The 23,536-nt window shown below is 43.3% G+C and overlaps 1 protein-coding gene across 1 annotated transcript in view; it reads left to right on the plus strand.

The window, feature by feature from the left end:
• LOC126355647 (cytochrome P450 4V2-like) overlaps positions 1-23,536 on the plus strand; it is a 118,980-nt gene that overhangs the window by 60,217 nt on the left and 35,227 nt on the right. Inside the window, exon 3 of the mRNA XM_050006012.1 lies at positions 13,112-13,312. Coding sequence (XP_049861969.1) covers positions 13,112-13,312 — 201 coding nt within the window. The remainder of the gene's footprint in view (positions 1-13,111; positions 13,313-23,536) is intronic.

Below are 23,536 nucleotides of genomic sequence, written 5' to 3' on the forward strand. Positions count from 1 at the left end.
ACTCTGATGGTCGGATACAAACCAGAAAATAATTAGGAGGTAGGGTAGAAAATGACACCAATCACCACAAGAATTACAGAATGTTATTCCCATTTATGAGCTAGCAGCTCCATGGATCCACGGTGCGTCGCGGCGGTTACTGAGTGGTGTCGATGACATGCAGGTAGATGGGGGCAGCCAGGCCACGAGCGGTCGACTTACACAAACGTTGCCAACCAACCGACCGGATGTCGGCCTGCTGCTTGTAGTCGAAGCTGACCCCGGTGAAGCACTCCGGTATTCTTCCCCTGCCTCCTTGGGTAGCTCGTGGCTTCGACCGCTCGGACCTAGTGATCGCCTCTTGTCGCGACGCTACCGCCAATCCCCAAACTTGGTCCTCTCTCTCGGTCTTTTATTTTCTTTATTGTAATTTCATTCCCCTGCCTCATATGGGCAAGTGAGGGCTATCGGCCACAAGATAGAAATCACACAGAGCACGACACTTAAAAAATCACTGGAAAAGACGGAGCACTGATGAAGAATAAAAAGCCGCTGGTAGGGACCTGCCGAAGGACTGGAGGCTGGAGAGGAGGGAAAAAGATCTCTCTCGGGCCATCGAACCCGTATATACAACGGCAAGCAAAGAGCTTTTGAGGACACAACCCACAATACCAACTCTTCCTCATAGTTATTGGCAACAGGGCCGCAAGAGGGATAGTCGATAGTACCTTCAGCTAGTGAGATCAGACCAGGTCTATTAACTTAATGGCAGCACGGCTCGCATACATCGTAGCTTCAAAAATATCCTTGTGTAAAATTTATGTGTCCCTATACGGACAAACTGGGAATACTAATAGCTTGGAGAAACTTTTCCCTATGGCTCTGCAAAGAGATCGGAAAATTCGCTGAGGGAACAGTGGAGTTTCGTAGCACAGTGAAACTTTACAAAAAACGGAGTACATTATCTGCCATTGTTGTGGCATTCGCATGACTACTGTTCGTAAATTATACAATAATAAACAAATACATAATTTATCAAAATATCCACGGGTACTGCCGGTCTACAGTGTCCAACGGGCACAATATTTCCATACATGTCGCCATCATCAGGTGAACTGAGGGACTGAGCTACTGTGAACGTGCCGGCACGGAGATTCGTACGCTATGGCTGCTCAGAGGGAACTGGGTTCGGTCGCGGCGGTGGCCGATTTAAATACCCTCCGCCCGCGGCGCGCTCCCTCCGCTGTCCGCGCCCCGCGCCACGGTCGCGCGGTGGAACAGATAGCGACGGCGTCTGTGATGACGTTGGAGTGATGGCTCTGTCCGCCGTAGTCGTCACAACTATATGTTTGCTCGATTTACTCTTACTTAACACCCGTGGATATTTTGATTACCAAATACGCCTGAAGAAACTCAAGAATCACAAATACATAATTTGAATGTACCATTTTATACTAAATTTGCGGTTCTTGCTCCCCATTTGGGCCATGCCTATTTGTAGTAACTGCCAGCCAGTAATGGTTCAAGGACAACTTCAGTAGGCGAGTTACAAAAACATGTACATAGGGCTCGCTTGAGCAGAATAGCAACTATCACTCCAAAAAAAGGCAGGAGTGGGAATTTACAAACACAGACGTGTCGGCGATAGTGTCCATTTTCTTGTTGACACAGGTTTAAAGGCAGAATGACACGTATGACTGCACACGATGACGGCTGCATCCACGACCTGTGACCACAGTATTTATCTGTCATCACGGCAACACCTGGGCGTATGTGTCGGTGACCTCTATGGAGGTGTGATTCGTGGCGTCATTCTTGCCAGCAGTGATGGCCATCCACTTGGAAGCGGCAGGTGGGGAAAGCAGGAATGCGGAGAGGCAACTGGCACGCTGGGACTCCTAATGTGGTACTGGTCTTATGTTCGGTGCACATGCAGTGGGGGAGGAATAGCGGGGGGAGCTGCGTGGACCATATGCCTCACATGGAACTAACTTGAGGAGTCTTAAGACAGGCAGGTGTCTGGGTAAACGCACGTTCATTGTGTAATGGTAAAATTTTATTTATGAAGAAAACGAAGGATGAGTGGCTATATGGCCCCAACAAATACAAGTATCCTGAATAGACTCACTGAATTTCAGCCTCAGCTCATAATGTTCAAATGAAATTATTATCTTTCTAATCAGTATATCTACTGAAAACGAATATGGGGGGGGGGGGGGGGGGAACCCCGACAATGCAGTCTTTTCAGAAGAACACAACTGAAATCAGTAGGCCAAACACATTTACTAAGCCAGAATGAGATTTTCACTCTGCAGCGGAGTGTGCGCTGATGTGAAACTTCCTGGTAGATTAAAACTGTGTGCCCGACCGAGACTCGAACTCGGGACCTTTACCTTTCGCGGGCAGGAGAGCTTCTGTAAAGTTTGGAAGGTAGGAGACGGATACTGGCAGAAGTAAAGCTGTGAGTACAGGGCGTGAGTCGTGCTTCGGGAGCTCAGATGGTAGAGCACTTGCCCGCTAAAGGCAAAGGTCCCGAGTTCGAGTCTCGGTCGGGCACACAGTTTTAATCTGCCAGGAAGTTTCACATTCACTAAGATTTTGCAACTTCTTTATACAATGAGTTAGGGATCATACCATTCTTATGTTATGCACTTATAGGTTTCAATACATTTATGTTACTGAAGTTGCCTTTTATTGTGAAGAAACCACTACAGGCAGGTAAATACATGCATAAAGAAATCTTTTCACCGGACTGAAAGACAGTCACTTCTGCACCATGAAGCTTTTGCGGGCATTTGTGGACTTATGTCCGCAGTGGCTTCCAGTGCTGATGCTATCCCGTTATCCATTGCAAATCTGGAGATCGGAAAACCATCTGAACATTGGAAGCATTGTATTTTTAGCGAACCAATGATAAATTAGCTATATCCATACACCTGAGGATGCAATTATATTATGGCGGAGGAATGTTTTGCTGGATTCTCGGATGTTGATCACAATCCACAGAAGTCTCTCTGTATTGCCAAGCTTGATTTACAGGGGATTTGCTTTTAGCACTAAGATACACAGTTCAGTGGAGAGTTGGGAAATATGACTTTTTCCCAAGATCAATATAGTTTTTGTAGTGCTGCCACTGCCAAATCAGTATATGGCATTTCCAAATTGGACACTTTGCAGCCTGTTATCGAAACCCTGAATGTGGTGCAGAGAATCGCTCTCCAGTACATCAAAATCATGTTCCGTCTTTCTTAATGCCTCCAACTCAAAAAAAGTTTATTTTATTCCATCAGTTGTCACTTTGACTTAGTTAATTCGTATCAGTTTTATTATCTCCGTTACCAAAACACTTACGTGACAGCGACGTGGCTTCAGTGCCTGTTTGTCACCAAGGGGCTAAAAAGGCTGCACTCTTTTGAGAACCCTCATTTTTTGTTGGTTTCTCACAAATTTTGACACTCAACATCACGTTTGCCACATCTCTTAGCCCACAAAATGCAACAGGGTTATTTGATGTTACTGGGACAGTGAAGTGATGGTTGCTCAGGCCCCTCTGACATTTCCCTGGTTAGAATTTGCTTTACCATAAGTGCTACGGAATACACCCTTCCTACGGTCTGGTTTTCCCCATGACCGACAGTAGTTGAGGCCCAGGAGACCAATTTCCCTGCAATAAAGGCAAAAAGGATGCCCAGCACATATGTCCTCGCTCCTTCTACTCCTCACAGTATGTTCCAGGCGCAAAGATGTGACAGGAATTACTACTATTCAAAGGCAATGAAACGAAACGTCCTCCTCCAATGAAGCAAGACGACCTGCTTCATCAAAAGACAGGGGGAAGTCATCTTTCACTTCGCCTCTAATAAAGAAACCAACAGTTCAGGGATCTGCTTCCTCCAGCAGGATGCCGTTCCGCATTTGCTTTGGCATGTGCCTAATGTGTAAGAAGGGCACCATATAATGCAGATCCTTGCTGTGTCTCAAAATTCTCTCCCAGCCTTTGCCTCTGTGTAGACAACTTGTATGTGTAGTAACTCTCATACAAATATCTCTGTGCTAACGCCTTAGCCAATACACTGAGGCGAGAAAAATCGTATGATACCTCCTAATATCGTGTGGGACCTCCTTTTGCCTGGCGTAGTGCAGCAGCTCAAAGTAGCGTGGGCTCAACAAGTTCTTGGAAGCCCCTGCAGTAACAATGTAATGGCGAATTCTGCCACCGAGTGTATCAGGAGGACCATATGTGGCGGGATGACACCAAATGTAGTGGGTGGGTGATGCCAGGAGGTTCCGCATTAAAACTCGGCGAGAAGTTTCCAAACGATTTACTGTTATTTAGCTACAGTGCCCCGTTCACCTTGGTCCGCGTCACAGGGTCCCACAATGCTGAGGCCACCGCCCTAGCGATTCAGTGCAATGCACTGCTGTGTGTAGGCCTTGTAGGATCACATCGTCAGGGCTGCGCCTACAGCCAGCTAACCAGTCTTCTTCCCCGTTGACTCAGCGCTGCTCTGCTGGCAGCTACTGAGTGGCTCGCTGCGTCCTTCTCGCCGGCGTGGGTGAGACCACGGCAACGAACAAGCGCCCATGACCTGGCGTCCGAGTCTGCGGCCCTCGCCTCAGGAAGTCTCCCGTGTGTGTCGGGAGCCGAGACGACTGCCCGAGGTACTGAGCTGAAGAGTGGGCCACCGCTCGCTACCTGCAGACCCAGTGTTGGCCTCAAGAGGGTCGAACCAACGGCCCACCGTGGACTGGGACGCTGTGTGTAGCCCAGTGGTGTGATATGCCCCACTGTCCAGGAGAGCTGCCACACTTGAATAAATCTCGTTAGTAAACGGCACCTATTTATATTCGGCTGTGTGCCTCTGTTTTGCTAACGCGCCACTCTGAGTTACATGTTCACAACACCTGGATTGCGCCAGTGGGCCCCATCTGCCTGTAGCTTGCGCCATTCAAACCGCTGTGTTTACGCTTTTCAGTGCTTCTACAGCCCTGTGGCCTCCATTCCACTTCGCAACTGGCTGGTATGCATAACTCACTGCAAACCGGCCCGCATCTGGCTGTAACTTGTGCTCAGAATATCGCGCAAAACTAACTTTCCCTATGCTAAAGGGTGGTGCCGCTACAATACTGGGCCATGCTGCCATTATAGCCGTCCATAATTGCTAAAGTGTTGCGAGTGTTGCGAAAGTGTTGCAAGTGCAGGATTTTGTGCACAAACTGACGTCTTGAATATGTCCCAAAAATTTTCGATGGGGTTCATATCTGGTGATTTGGGTGATCAAATCATTCACTCGAAATGTCCACAAACGTTCTTCCAAACAACCGCAAACAATTGTGGTTAGACATTGTTATCCATAAAATTTATATCGTTGTTTGAGAACTTGAACTCCATGAATGGCTGCAAATGCTCTCGAAGCAGCCGATCAAAGCGAGAGGACCTTGTTTGTTCCATGTAAACACAGCCCCCATCACTATAGAGACACCACCTAATTGCAGAGTTGGCAACTGGAGTCCACGTCTTCGTGAGGTCTGTGCCACTCCCGAACCCTGCCATCAGGTTTTACCTACAGGAGCCTGGACTCATCAGACCAAGCCATGACTTTCTGCTTGGCTAGGGTCCAACCGATGAGGTCACGAGCCCAAGAGGGGTGCTGCAGGCGACGGACTGCCGTTAACAAAGGGCACTTCGTCTCTCCTTTATGTCACTGTCCTAATTGATGCGCTCATCGAAACACTCCACATTGATAGCTGAGGTTATTTCATGTAGTGCAGCTTGCCTGTTAGCACTGACAAATCTACACAAACAACACTCATCTTGATCGTTAAGTAAACACCATCGCTCACTACACTGTCCACAGTGAAAGGGACTGTCTGAAAATTGGTATTCTCGGCGGGCTCTTGACACTGTCGGTCACGAAATACTGAATTCCCTAACGGTTTCCGAAATGATCTTCCGATGCCTCTAGTTCTAACTACCATTACGCGTTCAGAATCTGTTAAACCCCGTCGTGCGGTTAAAATCACGTGCGTAACTGAGTACAAATGACAGCTCCACCAATGCACTGCCGTTTATACCCTGTTCATGCAATATTACCACAATCTGCGTATGTGCACATCCCATGCTTTTTGTGATGTCAGTATACGTCGAACGTTTTCAATTTCCTTAGAGTGCCAACCGATTCCACATACATTCACCTACCTCCTGACAATTTCTATAGCACTACATCCAACTGAAACCCGTGTGGAAAGAGCTGATGAGACCAGCATCTTGTACATTCCTCAAACGTGTAGATACGTTCTCTGTAGTTTTCCTCGAGGGAAAGGGGATGGAAGTTACTGGTGGAAAACTGCTTCGTATATTGGACTGGGATGCGACAGCGGTGCCATTTACGTGTTCCCGGGGCTCTTCAGAGGTAACATGAATACACAAATGTGTTTTTTAAGTGTTGACTGCATTCCTTGCCGTAACGTCTCTTCTAACTCAAGATTCTCGTGGACAGGAGTAGTTACCCAATCTCAATGGAATCACCACTATCAGCCTTTCCGTCAGTCTATAACTGCGAGAATTTGGTTGACATTTTTACTATGAATAACACTCCAAAATACGATTAGGAAAAATATCTCAGAGCAATGTAAACTATCTGGAACTTAAGACTTTACAAAGGATGTGACCCAATGTGACGTGCTGAGGAACTCAAGACCTTCAAGGTACGCTAATAAAATGGCGACGGCCGCGAAACGCAGGTACTGTAGCGTCAAACCCAAAACCCTCGGCGACAATGGCGGCGGACAGCTTGGCGGTGGCTGCGCTTCGGCAAAACCCACAACCGACTGTAACACGGCACGGCCAATGGCTACAGATGTATCTCAGCAATGGTACACAGTGGCTTGCGCCCGGACTTAGCACCCCTAAGCATGCTGGCTGGAGCATATCTGGCAACATTTCGGCCCACTATCAGCCGGTAACATCTGCGGAATACTCGTGCACCAGGCAAAGCAGGCCAACTCGCGCCCCACAACACCCAGCCGCTGCTGATCCTCCCACAGCTGTCTCATATCCAACCAAGAGCACAGTGCAATCAGGGCGTTTAGCCATGAAAATGCTGTTTCACAGACGGTAGGGTGGCAGATCCTACTTCAATAACAGCAGTGAACGGAAGGCCGACTAAAGAGATGTGTCAGGATACAGAAAATGAGTTGGCCGTCTACATCTACCTCTCCATCCACACTCCACAAGACAATGTGTCGTTAATTGCGGAGGGTATCCTGAACCATTACTAGTCATTTTCTTTCTTTTTTGAATCGCAAATAGAGCGAGGGCAAATGGCGCTGTATTAGCCACAATTTCTTATATCTTAATCTTTGTTGTCCTTATGCGAAATGTGTGTTGATAGCAGTAGAATCGTTCTGTAGTCAACTTCAAATGCCGGTTCTCTAAATTTTCTCATTATTCTTCCTCAAAAAGTTTGTCACCTTCCCTTCAGGAATTCCCGCTGAGTTCCCAAAGCGTGTTTGTATACTTGCGTGTTGTTCGAACCTACCAGGAACAAATCTTGCAGCGTGCCTCTGAATTGCTTCGATGTGCTCCTTCAATCCGTCCAGGTGAGCGTCCCAAACACCGCTCGAGCAGTACTCAAGAATAGGTCGCACTGACGTTCTGTATGTGGTCTCCTTTCAAATAAACCACACTTTCCAAACCTCTCCCGATAAACTGAAATTGACCATTCGCATTTTCTACCACGATCCTGACGTGCTCTTTCCATTTACATTGTTTTGCAGTGACACCCTGGTATTTAAACATTGTAACTGTGTCAAGCAGGACACTACTAATGCTGTATCTGAACATTAGGGATTTGATTTTCCTACTCATTCACTTTAACTTACTTCTTTCTGGACTTAGAGCTAGCTGCCATTTATCACACCAACCAGAAATTTCGTCTGAGTCACATTGCATTCTTCTAACTTAGGAAACCGATTAAATAAACGATGAGGTTAAGATTATAATGTCGTAATAAATTCTTAGAAAGGAGTTACATGGGGCACACCCTAAGAAGGGTACATGCCACCAACCACCTGGAGGAGGCATCGCAGTCGATAACAGATTTGCAAAAGTCCGAATGGTAGGATAGGAATGGGAAGAAGAGATCATTGCTGTTGGTTCAAAGCCTGGTAACAGAGGAAAGACAGCTTCTTAATCTCACACACTGCTCACATCTGCCAGCACTCCATTTGCTTCCTGTCCAGCATTACCTACTTGTCGCCATAGGAATTGGTCATAGCACGTCAGCAATAATTCTAACAGGTACTATACCTTCCTGACGTGAAATATAGGTCAGCTCTGGCAGGTAGGCAAAGGAAAGTGTACCTCGTACGGATGTGTACACTACTTGCCATTAAAATTACTACACCACGAAGATGACGTGATATAGACGCGAAATTTAACCGACAGGAAGAAGATGCTGTGATATGCAAGTGATTAACTTTTCAGAGCATTCACACAAGGTTGGCGCCGGTGGCGACACCTACAACGTGCTGACATGAGGAAAGATTTCAACCGATTTCTCATATACAAACAGCAGTTGACCGGCGTTGCCTGGTGAAACGTTGTTGTAATGCCTCGTGTAAGGAGGGGAAATGCGTACCATCACGTTTCCGACTTTGATAATGGTCGGATTGTAGCCTATAGCGACTGCGGTTTATCGTATCGCGACCTTTCTGCTCGTGTTGGTCGATATCCAATGACTTAGCAGAATATGGAATCGGTAGGTTCAGGAGGGTATTACCGAATGCCCGAGGGAGGACTCGAACCACCGCTGGGATTAGCCGCACACATCATAGGCAGGAGCGCCTGTGCGATGGTGTACTCAACGACGAACCTGGGTGCACGCCATTTTTTCGGATGAATCCAGGTTCTGTTCACAGCGTCATGATGGTCGCATCCGTGTTTGGCCACATAGCGGTGAACGCACATTGGAAGAATGTATTCATCATCGCCATACTGGCGTATCACCCGACCATTGGTTACATGTCTCGGTCACCTCTTGTCCGCATTGACGACACTTTGAACAGTGGACGTTACATTTCAGAAGTGTTACGATCCGTGGCTCTACCCTTCATTCGATCCCTGCGAAACCCTATATTTCAGCAGGTCCTGTATGGGCCATTATGGGTACAGAAAATGTTCGACTGCTGCCCTGGCCAGCACATTCTCCCTATCTCCCACCAACTGTAAACATCTGGTCAATGGTGACCGAGCAACTGGCTCGTCACAAAACGCCAGTCACTACTCTTGATGAACTGTGGTATCGTGTTGAAGCTGCATGGGCAGCTGTACCTGTACACGCCATCCAAGCTCTGTTTGCCTCAATACATAGGCGTATCATGGCCGTTATTAAGGCCAGAGGTGGTTGACTGGGTACTGATTTCTCAGAATCTATGCACCCAAATTGCGTGAAAATGTAATCACATTTCAGTTCTAGTATAATATATTTGTCCAATGAATACCCGTTTATCATCTACATTTCTTCTTGGTGTAGCAATTTTAATAGCTAGTAGTGTATATTGAAGACGCTACAACGAAAGAGTCTATTGGCCGTCATTTTAATATAAATAAGTGCACTTCATAGATTCCAGCAAAGTTACATCAATACATCTACGCAGTGCAACGTGTTTCCTTTCATATTATTCATGGAATTAACCCGAAGGATATCTGTATGAACTTGAAATGCTTACTTAGCCTTATCCGATATGAGAAATGGAAATGGTGTGTATGTGGAGACCTCAAGGTGGTTGCACTTCTTCTCAGCATCTAGCTCAGTCGCGCAAAGTACTGCCCTTCTCCATGTGAGTGGAGCAGCACAGAGAAAAGCCACTATTAAGGAAAAATGCCCACCAGTGCACGTTAAACTGCGTCTCGTCGGCAAATTGGTGAAAGCCTTGGACAAAACTTCACCTGGATATGTATCTGGAAGAGAAGATTCGAAGACTCAATGAAGCTAAAATAAATGAAGGATTAATTGCAGGAGAACAGATTGGGTAATTAATGTCTGATTATATATCAGTGACCTGTTGAATGATGTTGAAAGGATATCATGTTTGTTTTTCACAAGCATATGCAGAACTCTATAGGCAACCACAGGGCAGAGAACGATCACAATATTGTCCAATAACTACTTAGATAATATCACCGTATGGTAAGTGATACGTGACCTAAAGTACATCTCTTGACTGATTATTACAATTTTTCCGGAAAACCTTCGCTCTAATACTGATGAAAATCGACAATGGTTTCACCAGAATGTTACTCAAATGGAAAAGAGTTATCGAAATAAGTGGAATACCGCATTGTTGTCCAACTCCTGCCAATTCATACAAGGCGATAGTCCTAAGGAAACTGGAAAGCAAATATTTGTACATTACATTTTTCCTTTGTTTCCTGCTATTTGGATTTGGATGTCTCGTTGAGAAAACGTGTCATTTTCCCAGATTCACGAAATAAATAAGCTGCTGTATGCATTTACAAAAGCCATTCTTACGTGAAAACCGAAGCCTATACAGAAATTCTGAAATCGTATGTGGATTGATGTGTGAATTACTTCGAGGAACGGTTTATATACAGGGTGATCCAATGATCGTGACCGGGCCAAATATCTCAGGAAATAAGCGTCAAACGAAAAAACTACAAAGAACGGAACTTGTCTAGCTTGAAGGGGGAACCAGATGGCGCTATGGTTGGTCCGCTAGATGGCGCTGCCATTTGTCAAACGGATATCAACTGTGTTTCTTTAAAATAGCAACAACCATTTTTTATTATATATTCGTGTAGTGCATAAAAGAAATATGCGTGTTTTAGTTGGACCACTTTTTTAGGTTTGTGGCAGATGGCGCTGTAATAGTCACAAACATATGGCTCACAGTTTTAGACTTACAGCTGGTAGCAGGGAGGTTTTTTAAATTAAAATACAGAATGTAGGTACTTTTGAACATTTTATTTCGGTTGTTCCAATGTGATACACGTACCTTTGTGAACTTATCATTTTTGAGAACTCAGGCTGTTACAGCGTGATTACCTGTAAATACCACATTAATGCAATAAATGCTCAAAATTATGTCCGTCAGCCTCAATGCATTTGGCAATACGTGAAACGACATTCCTCTCAACAGCAAGTATTTCGCCGACGGTAGTGTTCGCACATGCATTGGCAATGCGCTGACGCATGTTCTCAGGCGCTGTAAGTGGTTGATGATACCAGATATCCATCAGATCCGGTGAACATGCGGGCCATGGTATGGTGCTTCGACGACCAATCCAACTGTCATGAAATATGCTATTCAATACCGCTTCAACCGCACCCGAACTGTGTGCCGGACATCCACCATGTTGGAAGTACATCGCCATTGTGTCATGCAGTAAAACACCTTGTAGTAACATCGGTAGAACATTATGTAGGAAATCAGCATACATTGCACCATTTAGATTGCCATTGATAAAATGACGGCCAATTATCCTTCCTCCCATAATGCCGCACCATACACTAACCCGGCAAGGTCGCTGATGTTTCACTTGTAGCAGCCATCGTGGATGCCATATTATGCTGGTTTACGTTACCGCTGTTGGTTAATGACGCTTCGCCGCTAAATAGAACGCGTGCAAAAAGTCTGTCATCGTCCCGTAATTTCTCTTGTGTCCAGTGGCAGAACTGTACACGACGTTCAAAGTCGTCGCCATGCGTTTCCTGGTGCATATAAATATGGTACGGGTGCAATCGATGTTGATTTAGGATTCTCAACCCCAATGTTTATGAGATCCCGGATTCTCGCGCAATTTGTCTGCTACTGATGTGTGGATTAGCCGCGACAGCAGCTAAAACACCTACTTGGGCATCATCATATGTTGCAGGTCATGGTTGACGTTTCACATGTGGCTGAACACTTCCTGCCGACCGCGGTGGTCTCGCGGTTCTAGGCGCGCAGTCCGGAACCGTGCGACTGCTACGGTTGCAGGTTCGAATCCTGCCTCGGGCATGGATGTGTGTGATGTCCTTAAGTTAGTTAGGTTTAAGTAGTTCTAAGTTCTAGGGGACTGATGACCACAGCAGTTGAGTCCCATAGTGCTCAGAGCCATTTTTTTGAACACTTGCTTTTTCCTTAAATAACGTAACTATCCAGCGAGCGGTCCGGATACTTGGATATGTCGTCCAGGATACCGAGCAGCATACATAGCACAACTCCGTTGGGCATTTTGATCACAATAGCCATACACCAACATGATATCGACCTTTTACGCAATTGGTAAACGGTCCATTTTGGCACGGGTAATGTGTCACGAAGCAAATACAGTCCGCACTGGCGGAATGTTACGTGATACCACGTACTTATACGTTTGTGACTATTACAGCACCATCCAACAGAAAGCGAAAAAAGTGGTCCAACTAAAACATTCATATTTCTTTCTGTACTACACGAATATGTAATAAAAAATGAGGGTTCCTATTTTTAAAAAAGGCAGCTGATATCCGTTTGACCTATGGTAGCGCCATCTAGCCGGCCAACCATATCGCCATCTGGTTTCCCCCTTCAAGCTAGACGAGTTTCATTCTTTGAAGTTTTTTCGTTTGTAGCTTATTTCGTGTGATATTTGGCCCAGTCACTATCAATGGACCATCCTGTATATGTTTTTTTCAGGACTGAATTTTTATCCTTCAGCCCATGGTGCATTGATACGAAACTCCCGGCAGTTTGAAACCGTATGCTGGATCGAGACTCGAAATCGGGATCTTTGCGTTTCGCGGGCAAGTCTGTACCAACTAAGCGACCCAAGCAAAAATCACGACCTGTCCTCACACCCGAAAGTTACAGGAGTGCTAGCCCCTCATTTTTCGCACAGTCTTCTGTATAATTTGGAAGGTAGGAGATGAGTAAATGGCGGAATTGGAGCCGTGAGCATGCATCGCGGTTCCGATTTCGACTATCGACCCGGCGTACAGTCTTTATCTGCCAGGAAGTTTCATACTGCTCTTGTAACTTGTAAAAGATTTTGTTGCCGTTAATGATTCTTATAAAGGAAGAGCGAACATCCGTTGGATTGTAGTTGTGCTAGCGTTATAAAAGCTTTCTCTTCTTTCCTCCGTAGGTAATGACCCTACTTTCAGCCGGTATGGAGACTTCATCTGCTACAATAGGTTACCTGCTAACTCTGCTCGGCCTGCATCCAGAATGGCAAGAGAAGGCACAGCGTGAGCTGGACGATGTTTTCGGGACCGGAGGCGACTACCTGAGGCCAGTCACTACTTCAGACCTCGCCCAGCTTACAGTACTCGACGCCATCGTAAAGGTATGTGGAAATATTGCCTGTTGTTGTTGTGGCCTTCAGTTCAGAGACTGGGTTCATGCAGCTTTCCATGCTACTCTATCATGTGCAGTCTTCTTCTCCCAGTACCTACTGCAACCTTCATCCTTCTGAATCTGCTTAGTGTATTCATCTCTTGGTCTCCCTGTACGAGTTTTACCCTCTACGCTGCCCTCCAAAACTAAACTGGTGATCCCTTGATGCCTCAGAAAACGTCCTACCAACCATTTCCTTCTTCTAGTCAAGTTGTGTCACAGATTCCCCTTCTCCCCAATTCGGTTAGCTACGTCCTCATCAGTTACGTGTTCTACCCATCTATTATTCAGCATTGTTCTATAACAGTATATTTCGAAAGCTTCAATTCTCTTCTTGTCTAAACTATTTATCGTCAATGTCTCACTTCAATACATGGCTACAGTCCCTACAAATACTTGCAGAAAATATTTCATGACACTTAAATCTATACTCGTTATTAACAAATTTCTCTTCTTCAGAAACGCTTTCCTTGCTATCGACAGTCTACATTTTACATCCTCTCTGCTTCGACCATCATTAGTTATTCTGCTCCCCAAATAGAAAACGTCATTTACTACTTTACACGTCTCATTTCCTAATTTAATTCCCTGAGCATTACCCGATATAATTCGACTACACTCCTACACTCCTCGTTTTGCTTTTGTTGATGTTCATCTTATATCCTCTTTTTAAGACACTGTCCATTCCATTCAACTGCTCTTCCACGTCCTTTGCTGTCTCTGACAGAATTACAATGTCGTCGGCAAACTTCAAAGTTATAATTTCCTCTCCATGGGTTTTAATTCCCACTCCAAATTCGTCTTTTGTTTCATTTAGTGCTTGCTCAATATACAGATTGAATAACATTGGGGATAGGCTACAACCCTTTTCCACTCACTTCCCAACCACTGCTTCCCTTTCATGCCCCTCAACTCTTATAACTGCCTTTCGCTCCCTGTATCTAACCGCTGCCATCTTCAGAATTTGAAGCAGTGTATTGCAGTCATCATTGTCAAAAGCTTTCTCCACGTCTACAAATTCTTGAAACGTAGGTTTGTCTTTCCTTACTTTATCTTTTAATATAAGTCGTGCGGTCAGTATTGCTTCACGTGTTCCAGTATTTCTACGGAATCCAACTGATCTTCACTGAGGTCAGTTTCTACCAGCTTTTCCATTCATCTGTAGATAATTTGTGTTAGTATTTTGTAGCTGTGCCTTTTTAAATTGATAGTTCGGCACTTTCATACCAGTCAACAATTGCTTTCTTTCGGATTGGAATTATTATATTTTTTCGTGAAGTCTGAGGGTATTTCGCCTGTCCCATACATCTTGCTCACCAGATGGTAGAGTTTTGTCAGGACTGGCTCTCCCAAGGCTATCAGTACTTCTAATGGAATGTTGTCTACTACCGGAGCCTTGTTTCGACTTAGGCCTTTCAGTGCTCTGTCAAATTCTTCGTGCAGTATCGTATCTCCCATCTCATGAGAGATGATTTTTGCTATTTGGGGAGCAAAATAACCGATGATGGTCGAAGTACAGAAGGTATAAAAAGTAGACTGGTAATGGCAAGGAAAACGTTTCTGAAGAAGAGAAATTTGTTAACGTCGAGTAAAGATTTAAATGTCAGGAAATCTTTTCTGAAAGTATTTGTATGCAGTGTAGCCATGTATGGAAGTGAAACGTGCACGATAAATAGTTTAGACAAGAAGAGAACAGAAGCTTTAGAAATGTGCTGCTATAGAACAGTGCTGAATATTAGATAGGTAGATCACGTGAGTAACGTGGTGGTACTGAACATAATTGGGGAGAAGGGGAACTTTTGGCATAACTAGACTAGAAAAAGGGATCGGTGGTAGAACACGTTTTGTGGCATCAACGGATCATCAGTTTAACATTGGAGGGAAGTGCGGAGGATAAAAATAGTAGAGAGAGAGACCAAGAGATGAGTACACTAAACAGATTCAGAAGGATGTAGGTTGCAGTAGTTACGCAGAGATGAAGAAGCTCGCAGAAGCACGGAGAGCTACATCAAACCAGTCTCTGGACTGAAGACCACAACATACAACATGACCAAATGCTACTCTGTCCTTATCACCTGTTACAACAAAGCATGGCAGACTTGTCTCCGGCTACCTCCGATGCTGAAGCCTGCTCCAGGCCACCTATCGGTCCCATGTGAACCAAACAGCATCAGTTATATCTAGCTACACTATTCGCTACGTGTCGGTGGACCAGCTGCTGCTGACCTGGTGGCAGCAGAGCTCGAGCTCAGGTCACTTCATTCAGTCCCACGTGGCTCCTGTTCAGAACATCACTTGTTGACATCCCTGCACCTGACACCAGTCTCGTCTCCACAAGGTTACACCAGTTTCTGCCTTCGTTGGGGCAGCGCACACACACCCCTGCGTCCTTGCTCTCTTGTGAGCCTAGCAAAATGACATACGCTATGCTGAGGCTGCAACTGTTGCCTGCGAGGCGACCCATGCGAACGAGCCTTCCTCAACCTCCGAGTCTCGTAGTAAATAAAGAATGATATACACTACTGGCCATTAAAATTGCTACACCAAGAAGAAATGCAGATGATAACCGGGTATTCACTGGACAAATTTATTATAGTAGAACTGACATGTGATTACATTTTCTCGCAATTTGGGTGCATAGATCCTAAGAAATCAGTACCCAGAACAACCACATCTGGCCTGCGCATTGAGTGAAACAGAGCTTGGATGGCGTGTGGAGTTACAGCTGCCCATGCAGCTTCAACACGATACCACAGTTCATCAAGAGTAGTGACTGGCGTATTGTGACGAGCCAGTTGCTCGGCCACCATTGACCAGACGTTTTCTTTTGGTGAGAGAGCTGGAGAATGTGCTGTACAGGGCAGCAGTCGAATATTTTCTGTATCCAGAAAGGCCCATACAGGTCCTGCAACATGCTGAAACGTAGGGTTTCGCAGGGATCGAATGAAGGGTAGGGCCACGGGTCGTAACACATCTGAAATTAACGTCTACTGTTCAAAGTGCTGTCAATGCGAACAAGAAGAGACCAAGACGTGTTACCAATGGCACCCCCTACCATGACGCCGGGTGATACGCCAGTATGGCAATGACGAATACACGCTTCCATTGTGCGTTCACCGCGATGTTGCCAAACAAGGATGCGGCATCATGATAATGTAAACAGAACCTGGATTCATCCGAAATAATGACGTTTTGCCATTCGTGCACCCAGGTTCGCCGTTGAGTACGCCATCGCAGGCGCTCCTGTCTGTGATGCAGCTTCAAGGGTAACCGCAGCCATAGTCTCCGAGCTGATAGTCCATACTGCTGCATATGTCGTCGAACTGTTCGTGCAGATGGTTGTTGTCTTGCAAACGTCCCAATCTGTTGGCTCAGGGATCGAGACGTGGCTGCACCATCCGTTACAGCCATGCGGATAAGATGCCTGTCACATCGACTGCTAGTGATACGAGGCCGTTGGGATCCAACACGGCGTTCTGGATGAAACGTCCCCTTAGAAAAATTGTACACGACTGGTCTATATAAAACGTCCCCTTTGAAAATTTATACAAGACTGTACTTAAACTGACACACAATATTATTTTTGCTCAACGCAATCTGACTTTCAGTAATCCCTACAAGAGAATGGCCCTGACTAACATTAATCTACATGTTTCACAAATCACTTACCTCACAAAAATCTTCGTTACTCGAACTACTGCAATACAGCGAGCACCACTACTGCCAGCTAACTAAAAGATTCAAACTACGGAAGTCACTAACTACTGATAGGCACAGTTAGCAAATGAAAGATTTTAATAGAGAACAAACAATGCATTTACCTTAATAGTCATAATATATATAGCAGTTCATGACACCAATTCTTACAAATTTTAAAACTCCGCCATCTCTCTCCCCACGTCCACCACTGCTGGCGGCTCACCTCCAACTGCGCAACGCTACGCGCTGTTAGCATCCAGCTGCCGCTGCCCAACACTACAATGGCAGACAACAATGCAAACTAAACACAGACTGCGCACAGCACACCCAGTGATTTTTCATACCGAGCGCTAAGCGGCGTTACCAATAAGAAAACCTAAACAGCCTACTTACATAGCCCCCATGCTCCCAACAAAAAATTTTTACAAATTGTTTTGGGCAGTGGCCAATAATGATTTGATAAAATTTTTCATAATTACTATTACAAAGATATCAAATGCACACACTTATTGATACAATGTTGGTCAGGAGCTAAAATTCTCTCACAGTCCATAAAGACAGTCCTGATCGTTCATCACAGTAAAATTGCAGTGCTTTTTTTCAAAGTCTGAGCAATAAAAGAAATTGCACTTGGAAGTAGTGGATTTCTAAGCCATCTTGAAGAAGTAGTGTTGTCCGTCCAATGAAAGACAGTGCTGACTCTTGACATGCAGACAGGTAATGGGCCACAGCAGAGTCAGTCGACGTTGAAGACTATCGGTAGGTAGGTCATCACAGAGCAGACCCACTGTAGTCCTGGTAGAGATTACTATTGGTGGGCCACCAGAGGTGCAGACCCACTGAAGTCCTTGTAGAAATAATGGTATTGGTGGGTCATCAAAGGTGTAGACCCACTGTAGTCCTTATAGAGATGGCCAGCAGCCATCTGTTTGACTGTGCAGGCGCACAATCACCATTGAAGAGCCTTGCGGATAATATAGCAAGTCCATAACCACCACTTATGCACTCACAAAAATTGTTTTTGAAATGTCCTTACAACCAGCAATGCTGTTATCCAGTCCCTTACTGAATTATTAACACACGTGCAAACACTATCAGTCTCTACTTCTCACATATTGTCCATATATTATGACCAACAGAAATGTGTGCAGTGAAATGTAATTTACAAGTTACTTAATTTGATGAACTGGTGTCAATTACAATTTTATAACATAAGAATGCAATAACAAAGGTACAAAATACATCTTTAAATAACATAACAATACAGATAACATATGCAGTAGTACAGGCTTTACAAAAGAATTGAAATAGCAAATACATCAGTGTTACAAAAATTACGACATAGGTACATACATAAAAGATCAGAATAACTTTTGAAACCTCAACTTCACAGATGAGCATTAGAACAAAACAGAATAAATAATGTGTAAACATCTTTACGAAGTAAATAACATGTTATTAATGCAAATTATATTTGAGGATAACAGTATTCCTCATCATAGTGAATGTAGCTTAGTATTATAAGAGAGAAAAATTCTATGAAACAGTACACAGAGACAGGAAGAAAACAAATACACAAGGATACACAAACACATAGTGGGATAACACAAAGAAAGGACAGGGTTTGTTTTACTGCAGTATTTTGCAAACAAAACTTTCTTTACTTCTCGGAGATCTCCCTTCATTTTTCATTATTTCCAAAAAGTCATATCGAAGCCTGCTTTCTGTATTATGCTCACATCCTCTTTCAAAAATAGTTTTTCTCCACTATACACTACTTTTTTGGCGAAACCATTTTCTTATAGCTTCTCAATGCATTTCTTCCAATTCATCATAGTTATTTTCTTATATAGTCTACCCGCTCTTAAGCTAACTTAAAATCTACTGAGCTCAAATGCTAAACTAAGGGACGAGGCAATGCAGCAGCACAAAACAAATTAATACAAACAGCAATGACCCAAAAAAAATGCAGATTTTCAAAGCAAGCAGCAGTAAATGTAATAACTTATATCTAAACATGACAAACCCACAAACAGAAAAAATAGTACGCTAAAGACAACAACGCAGATAAGGGAAATCTATATTCACATCTTAATGTCTATGTAATTAAAGTGGTGCACCACAGGAAGTTATTCTACCATAAAAATTACGAAGTACTTGAAAAGAAAATTATGTATGCAGTTCCTGTGAAGGGAAGTCTTTTTGTGCTCCTTCGTTTTTTTTAAGTACATCATAATTATTTACTGGATCTGTAGGCATAAAATATCTATATTAGTACATCCATTAAATTTTATTGTAACCAATGCTGCAGTGCAGCTAGAAACTAGATATTAAACAAAATAGGCAAAGCAAGGCGTGAAACATCATTCGCTAGCCATAAGTCATTTCATAATGCAGTAAACAATCTTCCAACTAGCAAGACAATAGACATGAAATGTTTCTCATCATTTCATTTCAGTAAATATCATAAATTAAGAACTCCAAAGTGTAATCATATGTTTTCAAGTTTGAGCGTATCGTATTTGCGACGCTTTCTACAAAGAAATGTCAATAGCGAGGATAATGGCACCTTTTTTTTTTACCTGTGCCTCTGAAAGGCACACACTAATGGCTTTTTTCCCAGGCAACTGTCGCACAGCTGGGTGCCCATGACGCATTACGTGCAGGCACTTACCTTTCTTACTGAAAAATTTACGACAGTAGTTTCCGCTACAGTGACAGTCTCATATAAAAAATTCACAGGTCAAGAATTTGCGTTACAAATGTGTAGAAACAAAATCCTTTAAATAGAATAGTGTCCAAAAAATTTTCGCCAGCATAGTGATACATTCACGCATAAACACACATTTCATAACTCTTAAAGTACGATTCTCGGTTTCCAACATCCTTTTCCACAAACCAGAGTCCCTAACCACTACCCATTATTCCTTAGCTTATTCGTCGACACTTCTTCAATATTTCATCACAACAGATGCGTAGCATAATCAAATAACTCATACAGCAACAGCTTATTGATCATAAACATACCACAACAGCATAATACACATAGTCATCGTAATAATAACATCATAGCACCTCAATTAAATTCTCAAAATCGTCGTAGCTTCCTCCAATAATTTCAAAACCTAAAAAAAATTCTCTGCTCATGTCAAAAGTGTCATCTACCTCAAACGTACTTTAAAAATCATGATCCCATACCAAATACGTCATTCAAAGCTCTCATAGTATCACAATGGTTCCGAAAAAATGTGAACAGTTCACAAAGTACAGACAAAATACAACTTCGTAAGTGTGAAGTTATCCAATGGTGTAATTACGTAAACATCTGTCACTGATGTAGTAAAGTAAATGTTTGTCTCTCTCAGTTCAATGATCAGATAGCTGTGTAATTAATGTGTTAGAGAAATATGGTACCGATGTGTAAAGTTGTATTAGCAAATACCATATTAGCTAGGGCTCCTTGTGCTTGCCACACACATGGTACACAAAGTAGGCGTGTACCCCCCTGAGGATTAATGTGATTATATCCGCAGGTGTTACAGATTACAGCAATGGAATGAAATGTATCACGGAAAACTTTCTTTGTAATTCAAATATGTTGAAAAATAAATAGTTTAATGCGTGTCCTGTAGCGCTAAATGTGCGTCTTGCTGTAAGACAATCTCTGTGGAAGTGTCGTAGTTATTGTCCTCCGAAAGCTAAGTTCTGCAGAAGTCAATGTACTTACCTCATGATAAACAAAAGTGAAATGCTTTCCGCATAGATATCGTAGTTATTACGTACCTTACCGTGATCAAGAAAGTACTATAATGTAACGTATTGTTGTGCTACGATAAAGGCTGTCTCATTGTAGCTATACCACAAAAGTTACTACTAAAACATGTTTTACTTTCCAGAATAATACAGAAAAACTGTGCAGATATAAAACAGATACACCGCAAAAGCAACAATGTAAATCGTGCACATATTAGTAGCGTCGTGATATAATCGTGTAGCTATTAGAGAAACCAAATGCTAAGTCATCTTTAATCTCACCAAATGAACTTCAAATAAGGAATGTGTTTTCAAGTAAACCAATATGTTGCATTAAAATCCATTAGCAGTACTGGTAAATGTTCTAAGTATGTAAGCCTTATAGTCGTTACGTAATCGTGCAACTAACAAGCAAGAATGTACACACACAATAACACTGTGACGTCTGTTCACTATAACAATGCACTCGTAAATACTCGCTAAATAAGTTCTCTAAGTCCTAGACTGGATAGTTAACTTGAAAACATTGTTGCATGTTAACAGATTCTTAGTGTGACAAAGTATACTAGTGACGTGATGTGAACAGCTTTATGGCAAAGGCAAAAGTTAAAAAGCAGGTTATCTTTCAATAAACGGTTTTACATGTGAAATGCGGTGCCATCATTTACCCTATGTAGTTCGCAGAGTTAGTTTTAACTTCAAAGCAATTATCATGTTGTGTACGTCGGTAAGGAATGCTAAAATTTTTCTCAAGGTCCAGCGTCTTATGTTATTTTTCTCGGAGCCAGCTGGCGCACTTGGCTGCCTACGGTGCGAGTGATTGTCTGTTACCTATTTGTTCGCGCGCGTCGTTACTGGGATTAGGAGACCTAGCTTCTACAAATTAACCTTGCCGAGAGGGCCCTGTCCTGTAGGAATCCCGCCAGTTATGATGCAATTCAGGTCTGTCATTACGATTATATCGTGTGTCGTCATGTCGGTAGATTCCATAGTTTCTTTCTTGTCGGTCACGTGGTGGAGAATTTCTCCCTGAATCGTAACTGCGCGCTGGACCGTTGCGTCTTAAGTTATTCCGTCTCCCTTGATAATAATTATTTTGGTTTCCATATTGTCTGTTTCTCTGATTGTCTCTGTGATAGTCATTACCCCGGAGAGGTGATCTTTCCCTGTAATAATTACTACTCTGCCAACGGTTGTCATACGGGTGGTGTCCGTTTTGGTCACGATTTGTATTGTGAGAATAGCCTTGTCGTGTCCCGTTATTATTTCTTTCATCGCGGAATTGCGACGGATGTGACCTGTAATTGTTGTGCTCCTGTTTTCGCGTTCCGCGATTGTCAGTGTCAATTTCCAGTTCTTGTAACAGTCCCTGAAAAGCTTCAATGTCGTCTTTGCAACGCCCTGCCAAAATAATATTCCTTAAATGTTCCGGCAATTTCATTAAGCAAATGCGGATCAGTTCTGAAGGGCTGTATGGGTTTGAAAGATATTGGTTCTTATGCAACATATCTTCAAAATATTTGACAAGACTGGAAAATTCAGATTGTTCAAAGTGTTTCATCATCATTATGCTATGTTTTACTCGGTCTTGTGTAGCTTGAGACCAATATGCTGAGAGGAAAACATGATAAAATTCTCCTTCACTGTGACAATCGTGAATGTTCGATCGCATTCTTACAGCTGGTTCATTCGCCAAGTAGCCACACATAAATTCTAATCTGTGTTCTAATGACCAGTTGGGAGGAAAACAATGAGAGAATTGATGAAGCCACGCTTGTGGATGAATGTCGTTGCCAGAATTCTTAAATGTTTTGAATTTACGTGTAGTAATGAACAGCTTATAGTCAAAATCATCATGTCGGCGAGTCGCATGTCGGTCACTGTTACGTCGTTTCGGCGGTTCCATCTCAAAATTCGGTGTACCTTGCCAATTTCTTTCATAATTTCCTAAGTGCCATGTGTTATTACTTTGTGGCTGTTCCGTATTTCTATGGCCCTCTTCCCGTATTGGAGCGCGAGTGTCCTCTGAAATACGTATTTGTTGTATTACCTGTGTCAGCTGATCTTGTACTTCCCGGATTTCTCTTTGGTGTTGCGTACTAATTTGATTCAGACTTTGTTTGAATTTTCTAATTTGTTCGCACTCTTCTGTGTCATTAAAGACTACCGGTTTTGTGTCATTCAGATTATCATCTACCTTCTAGATAAATTAGTGAACTGATCCGAAAGTTCGGCTACTTTCTCCGAAAGTGAACACATTTCCTCAGTGTGTTTTTCTGAACCAAGTTTCAGAGAGTTCATTTGTGTTGAAATCGAATCTACTGTGTCCTTTAAGTTTTCCTGAGTTCTTGCAAGTTGTGTAACCGAATCGGTGGATGCAACTGAGTCCATTTTAGCTTGCAAGGCGTCGTGATTTTCACGAACAACAGTTTGCAAATTATTTTATGGCTCCTTCGTGATTCTGTAATGCGTTTTCATACAGCGAAAAAATAGGTTGAAAATGCTCACAAATTTGTGTTTTTACGTCATTACAGATTTTTTGACACTTCGATTCAATGTTATGTAACTCAGTAGTTAAATCTTCACGTGTTTGTTCAAGTGTGGTGTCTAACTTCCGAAGATTTTGTTCCATTGTGTCTAACTTTTGAAGCTTTTGCTGTGTTTGCCTCTGATTTTGTTCCATTGTGTGTAACTTTTGAAGATTATGTTGCATTGTGTCCAA

Source organism: Schistocerca gregaria, chromosome 3, assembly GCF_023897955.1.
Source record: "Schistocerca gregaria isolate iqSchGreg1 chromosome 3, iqSchGreg1.2, whole genome shotgun sequence".
Taxonomy (NCBI): Eukaryota; Metazoa; Arthropoda; class Insecta; order Orthoptera; family Acrididae; genus Schistocerca; species Schistocerca gregaria.